The sequence below is a fragment of the Schistocerca cancellata genome, chromosome 4 (genome assembly GCF_023864275.1).
Source record: "Schistocerca cancellata isolate TAMUIC-IGC-003103 chromosome 4, iqSchCanc2.1, whole genome shotgun sequence".
NCBI lineage: Eukaryota > Metazoa > Arthropoda > Insecta > Orthoptera > Acrididae > Schistocerca > Schistocerca cancellata.
The window spans coordinates 137,385,890-137,393,407 of record NC_064629.1 but is presented as its reverse complement, the minus strand read 5'-3'; the positions used below and the strand labels follow the sequence as shown (position 1 = coordinate 137,393,407).

General features: G+C 38.3%; 1 protein-coding gene across 1 annotated transcript in view; it reads right to left on the bottom strand.

Annotated features, from left to right (window-relative positions):
- Nucleotides 1-200: 200 nt before the first annotated feature.
- LOC126183925 (GTPase-activating Rap/Ran-GAP domain-like protein 3) overlaps nt 201-7,518 on the bottom strand; it is a 662,070-nt gene continuing 654,752 nt past the window's right edge. The window contains exons 21-23 of the mRNA XM_049926272.1: nt 3,939-4,020; nt 791-820; nt 201-585 (exon numbers count right to left, since the gene is read on the bottom strand). Of these exons, the coding sequence (XP_049782229.1) occupies nt 308-585; nt 791-820; nt 3,939-4,020 (390 nt within the window). The 3' untranslated portion in view covers nt 201-307. The remainder of the gene's footprint in view (nt 586-790; nt 821-3,938; nt 4,021-7,518) is intronic.

The window sequence follows — 7,518 nt, the reverse complement described above, 5'->3', positions numbered from 1 at the left end:
TAAATATTGATTTAATTGCCATTGATGGTATTTTGCTTGACATTGACAAAAATTATATGGTCAGGAAGTTATAAAATACATTAAAAATTTTAAAATGTGGATCCTTCACAAGTAAATTGACATGTATTGGACTGATCTTAGGTTTCTTTCATGGGTAAAACTTTGTGGAGAAACTGTGTTTTAGAGAGAAGTCATCTCTTGCATGTACGGCAGGTTTCCTTTTTGGAAATGAGTAGAGTGAGAAAATATGAAGAAATTGAGTACCTGGTTGACTCTTTGACAGCTAGGGCTTTTATTTTAACATTCCTCACTTTGGTGGTGCAAGGAAGGATGGCTGATGTGGTGTGGGCGAGGATGAGCAGCTGCGGCTCAAGCCACGAGCATGCTCATTTTGCAGTGGCTGTCTCTGTGCAGAGCTCCCTTCAGCACCAGGAACTACAAGACCCCGGGCTCCAGAACTGGAAGCTGAAGAACTTCCTGGATCACATGGTGTTGGACAACGTCGCCCACAGGGTGGAATTGCTCCACTCAGTGTCTGCATTGGTATGCGGAAAAGGCGAAATGGTCTAGCATCTGGTGATGTAGCTGCAACAGATAGATATAGTTTCCAGTTTCATGTCACTACATGCTAAATTTTATTTCATTGCATCATTTACCTTGTTGTGAGAAAACATCATAGATTAATCTAAGGGAAGTCTTTAGTTATCCAGAAGAGCAATATAAATTCATACTAAACCAATTACAACTGTAGCACTAAAGTATTAAATGAAGTTGTAATACTAAAAAATACAGGGTGATTCAGTTGCCCCTACTGCTGGGTTTTATGCAGCCTGAAATGCTTTCAAATACCACGTGCAAGATTTTCATATTCTTTCCCTCAGTACACGAAAACTACACACATCAAAAAAAGTTTTGCATCACCTCAGTTCCGAGAGTTCCTGAACCTGTACAGAAAATTGGAATAGAAATCAACTAACATCATTTCTGCCATTTTTATTGCTCATGAAAGCCACACATTGTATGTTGTACCACCATACAGTGAGATCTTCAGAGGTGGTGGTAAAGATTTCTGTACACACCGGTACCTCTAATATCCACATGGAATGATGCGTGCCTGTATTCATCGTGGCATACTATGCACAAGTTCATCAAGGCACTGTGGGTCCAGATTGACCCACTCCTCAATGGCGATTCAGCATATATCCCTCGGAGTGGTTGGTGGGTCACATCACCATAAACAGCCCTTTTCAATCTATACCAGGCATGTTTGATAGGGTTCATGACTGGAGAACATGCTGGCCACCTCTAGTCAAGCGATGTTGTTATCCTGAAGGAAGTCATTCACAAGATGTGCACAATGGCAGTGTGAATTGTCGTCCATGAAGACGAATGTCTCGCCAATATGCTGCTGATATGGTTGCACTATTGATCAGAGGATGGCATTCACGTATAGTGCAGCCATTACGGCACCTTCCATGACCACCAGCGGCATATGTCGGCCCCACATAATGCCACCCCAAAACAGCAGGGAATCTCCACCTTGCTGCACTTGCTGGACAGTGTGTCTAAGGCGTTCAACCCAACCAGGTAGCCTCCAAACATGTCTCCAATGATTGTCTGGCTGAAGGAATATGTAACACTCATCAGTGAGGAGAACATGATGCCAATCCTGAGTGGTTCATTTGGCTTGTTGGGCCAATCTATACCACGGTGGATGGTGTCATGTTTGCAAAGATGGACCTCGGCATTGACGTCGGGAGTGAAGTTGCGCATCATGCAATCTATTGTGCACAGTTGTAACATGATGTCCTTTGGCTGCACAAAAAGCATTATTCAACATGGTGGCATTGCTGTCAGTGTTCTTCCAAGCCATAATCCATAGGTAGTGATCATCCAGTGCAGTAGTAGCCCTTTTGCGGCCTGAGCAAGGAATATCATCGACACTTCCTGTCTCTCTGTATCTCCTCCATGTCTGAACAACATCGCTTTGGTTCACTCTGAGATGCCTGGACACTTCCCTTCTTGAGAGCCCTTCCTGGCACAAAGTAACAATGTGGACAGGATCACACCGTGGTATTGACTGTCTAGGCATGGTTGAACTACAGACAACACGAGCCGTGTACTTCCTTTCTGGTGGAATGACTGGAACTGATCGCTGTCGGACCCCCTCCATCTAATAGGTGCTGTTCATTCATGGTTTTTTACATCTTTGGGCAGGTTTAGCGCATCTCTGAACAGTCAAAGGGCCTCTGTCTGTGATACAATATCCACAGTCAACGTCTATCTTCAGGAGTTCTGGGAAATGGGGTGATGCAAAACTTTTTTTTGTGTGTGTATTAGTCCTACAGAGGAAATGAACCGGATCTTTTTCTAGGAAATTTAATGTAGTTAAAATTTTGTACTGGAATATGTTTTCACTGGAGGCCATAGTTTTTGTCTTATTCAAGGAAAATGCATTTGAAGGTCACTTTCGTTCATTTTTCTTGAATAGTTTGTAAACTGTGACCTCTAGCAAAGACACATCCCAGTACAAAATTTAACTGCATTAAATGTACTTCAAAAAGTCCTGTTCATTTTTTTCTGTACGGCTAATAGTCTGCATGCACCAAATGAGAGAATATGAAAATCTTCCATATAGTATTTGAAGCCATTGTGGGTTGCATAAAACCCAGCAGTAGAGGTAGCCAAATCACCCAGGATATGGGGATAACGAGGAAAATCTGAAGAAATGTGACAGCCTATGTTAATCATTTTGAATATTATTGCATCTGAATTAATCTACACAGACTCTACAGATTAAATTAAATTTTACAAGATCAGGCTTGTCCACAATTTCCAGGAATACTTTTGTGTCCTATGTCAACAGTTTCTGGAGACTGTGAAAAATAGCAGTGAAACATATAGTGTGTTGATTAGCTGTGTGTGTGTGTGTGTGTGTGTGTGTGTGTGTGTGTATGTGTGTGTGTTTGTGTATGTGTGTATGTGTGTCTCCACAGGGCCTGTTTAAGGTCCAAAGAACATAAGCTGCTGCCTGATGGTACCAAACTGAGAGCGGTGCCACAGGTGTAAGAGTTCTATACAGAACATGTCACAATTAATAATGGCCTCTTGGGGCGCCAAGCTGAAAGGGGCACAGGGGTGCACAGGTGAAAGACTTATATACAGTGGTATCACAATTAGTAGTGAAAACTGACACCACAAGTGTAAGTGTAAGAGGAAAAGGATGGTGGGGGATGGGGGGGGGGGGGGGGGGAGCAGGGTGGAGGGCAGGTGCCAAATGATAAGTTGCTTCTGCGGAGAAATGTCCTTGAACTGGCCCCAATTGTATGAATAACAGAATGTAATTAAGTTTTACTTTGAGAAAATCACATGTAGACTGAATCCGGACCATCACCCAGAAATCTGAGATGTAAAATGTTCCAGCATTTGAACCTAGTGAAAACACTTATATAAAAAATAACAGAAATCATCAGTTATTTGTGCTTCTCTTCATAGTGAATTAGTGTTCTTTTTTTCACTGATGAACAAAATGTGAGGAACAAATTCAAACTGTCCAAAAGCTATAATTGATAGGGAAACTAAGATAATAAAATACTGTGTACTCGTACTTTGAGGTGATGATGGAGGTGTAGCTGTTGATTCCTTTCCATCTTTGCCATCTTTCGTTTCTTTCCCATCTTTCACTTCTTTACCATCCTTCACTTCTTTGCCATCCTTCACTTCTTTGCCATCCTTCACTTCTTTCACTTCTTTACCAGCCTTCACTTCTTTCACTTCTTTTCCATCCTTCAGTTCTTTAGTATCTTTTACATCTTTACCATCCTTCTCAGTCTTCACATCCCTTACATCTTTCAGATCTGTTCCATTATTGGTTTCCTTACCATCCTTTGCTTCTTTTGATTCTTCCCCATCCTTTACATCTGTTGTCTCTGTTTCCTCGTTTTCTGGAGCATCTACATGAACTTGGGCATCTTTGTTATGAAAGAACTCAGGTGCAGTTGTTGCAAAGTATATGTCATTCTGAAACAAAGGATATTTGAAGTTATGTTAGTCACATAGTGAGAAGGTATAGACAAGGAAAATTAACAGAATGAGCTTACCAGTTCAAGAGACAAAATGTTGAATAAATAGATCAAAATGTATTTTCTGTTATGTTCCACTGCAAGTCAGTTCATATAATTTTAAAGAACTGGTCATATGGCATTCACCTAACTATAAGAGATGTAAATTCACTTGATATTTTGGTATAATGTTTACAGTTCATAAATATTAATGGAAAAGTGTTGAAAATGAAACATATTTATTGGCAGTTAGTATTCCGTGCCAGCTAAGTTCAACAATGTTAGGTTTAACACTACACTTGAATATTATTTTGAATACATACACACAAATATGGTAAATTCTCCATTGTATTCATCCAGCAATAATGCTCCATGTATCATATTATTAGGGTGATGGGGGGCAGAGGGTGCGGGGAAGGTGTCTGTGAGACTGTGGATAGGTGACGCTTGATGGGAATGTGGATTGGCTGTAATGTCCAAATACAGCTGACAGCAGTAATCCCCTTTGTTCCCATTCCTTTCTCCTCTTCTGCACCTTCAATTTACATATAATTATATCATTAGTCACATGATCATGAAGTTTCATGCTCATTCATTTGGTTTTCCATTACAGCAAGTCATTGCTCTGCTTCTTTAGTGTGGGGCAACATTCTTCTTTCTGTGAGGTAGCTGCATGGATTGCAAAGCAGTGTATTTTTTTACATGAGTTGGTATGGGATATTTTTATCACCAGGCACAACACTCTTAATGGTGTCTATATTATTTACATTGAGAGGGAAGTGCATTGGGGATGGACTGGTGGGCAAAATTTCATTAATTATGTGGTAGATTCCAGGTCTCTGGTATGCTTTATGATATGAACTTATATATGTATGACACAGTACAGTAGGCCGCATGAAAGTAATTATTTCATTCATAATGAGTAACAAAAAAAGTGTAAAATTTTAAGCATTTTCTTTAAAATGATTTGAATTAATATTTATTATTCAAGAACTGTTATCAGGAAGGGCATCTGTGGAATATTGTTTATGCCATGCTGCTGTTTGACTCCCGGTACCTTTTCATGGACATTTGTTTTTTGGAAACTGCCCCTGTTGTTCCATGAAATGCACATTCTCCCTGCATTTTCCAGCTCTGATGGATGAGTTAGATGCTGGGATCTTAAAACGTTGTTTGCCATATCTAAACCCATACTTAAATAGAAGCTTTCATGCCAGTTCATTGATAGCACCAAAAGCAATAGTGTAAAATAAAGAAACATCAGAACACCCATTGGTATCAGAAACAGCAGAGCAAACAGTAGATCTTCTGACAACTGCTAGGGCATGATCTAGATCCATAGAAAGTAGCATCAGAAACAGGAAGCCCACTGAAAAGGACCTTATTTTGTGTGTATCCAGAGTCAAGAGCAATACCTACAGGAGATAAAACTGCAACTGCAACAGCAGTGAGAGAAACAGATAAGTGCCAACAGAAGAAGAAGAAACACCTGCAATTGAAATGTGCAAAGGAAGCTGACACTTTTTATAATGTTACATCAAGAATTTTATATTAGGGTTAGTAGAGTTTCAGTATTTAAGAAACTCTATAAGTTGTTTTTCATTTCATGTGGTCACACCACACATCAATAGAAGCACAATGTCCTTCAAAGTGTCACATGCGAAGGATTACCACAACAGATGATATGGTACTACCCATACCATGTCATTGATCCCTTCGTAATATTTTCCAAAAACATGAAATAAGTTGATGTGAACAGCTGGTGACAATGGTTCTTTACATTCTTGCTTTGAAGCTTTATGGATCCCTACACACCACTAATTAATACATTTCTTTGTCGTGATTTACATATCAGTACAATGAAGTCAAATATTGTCAGTAATACCTAATTGAATACACTGTTCAATTATGGCATATCTTCACTCAAAAACTGTGCAACTACACTAACTAAACACCATTCTGCAATGATAGACCATATAGCAAGAGATTTTGACAGAAAAAATGTCACATATTTGTTCTAAATCTAGGTCTGTCAGGTCATCTCTATCAGTTACTAAAATCAAATATTTACCTAGAGAAGCCAGCAAAGTTAAATGCATACAAAACGATTTCCTCAGAATCAATCCTGTATGAATTTGCAGGTCAGTTATAATATGAAAAGTAGGGGCATGTGTATGCAGAAACAAATGTTAGCAAAATGTTTAATAAATTCATGGCACTATTTAAATTAAAATTTGAAGAATCATTCCCAAAAAAACTACATTGCATTGGAACTTCAGGTAGAAAATATGGGAGACAGAAGGTATCAAAAATCTTATGAAACTATTAGGTATTTGACAGCCATCAGATACAGACAAAATGAGCCAGACTTTTTTAAAAAAAACCAGGGGAATTTACAGGAAAGTACTCCTAGCTATGAAAAATCTTGCAAACAACACATTATTGTTGAAAGCAGAAAAAAGCAAAGGAGCCTGGTACATTATCAAGTGGGAGACAACAAGTTTTGGGATGCTGTTGTTTTATCCATCACGGACTAGCCAACAAAGTCAATGTTGCTCTCGTCAACAACTGAGATAGAGGTTACACATATAGCATGCCAAATAAAAAATAAAAAAAAATTGGCAGGTTTAGATGACATTCCAGTCACTGATCTTAAATAATGCACACATGACATAAAAGCACTATTAACGGAAAGAATTAATTTATTACTCAAATCTGGCTGCTTTCCAAAATAGTTGAAACAAGCTAAGTTTTTCCTATACTAAAGAAAGATGAGGCAGAAAATATATAAAATTAAAGACCAATTTCAGTACTGTCTTCCATTTCTAAAATAATAGTAATGAAAAATAGATTACTGCACTACCTGAATAAACTTAACATTCTTTGCAATTAACAATTTGGTTTTAGACCCAAAAGAGGTACAGAGTCTGTTACAGCATAGTTTATGAAAACTGTTCTTGAAACTCTCGACAAAGGTGATCATGTACCAGACATCTTCTGAGATCTGCCAAAAGCTTTTGACACTGTTAACCACAGTTATATAAACTAGAAATATTGTGAATAAGAGGTGTGCCAAATAAGTGGTTTGACTCCTATACAGAAAACAGATTTAGTGAGTTAAAATTTATATACTTCAAGGAGATTCACTAGAAAAACACATATCAGAGTCAAAATATGTTAATATAAGGGAAATGAATTGGGCCCTATCCTCTTTCTAATGTGCATCAATGATTTCCCAGACTGTGTCAAATCTGGAGAAAAAATACTATTTGCAGATAACAATACTGATCTCAGATGAAATACTGACACAGCTGACAAACAGAAGCCAATTATGCTTTCAAAGACATTCAAAAGTGGTCATTAAGCAATAAAGTAACACTAAATGCAAAGAAGACAAACTGTAAAAATTTTGGAGAGAATGAAAAACACAATGGTGCTAGATTAATAGTCAACAATG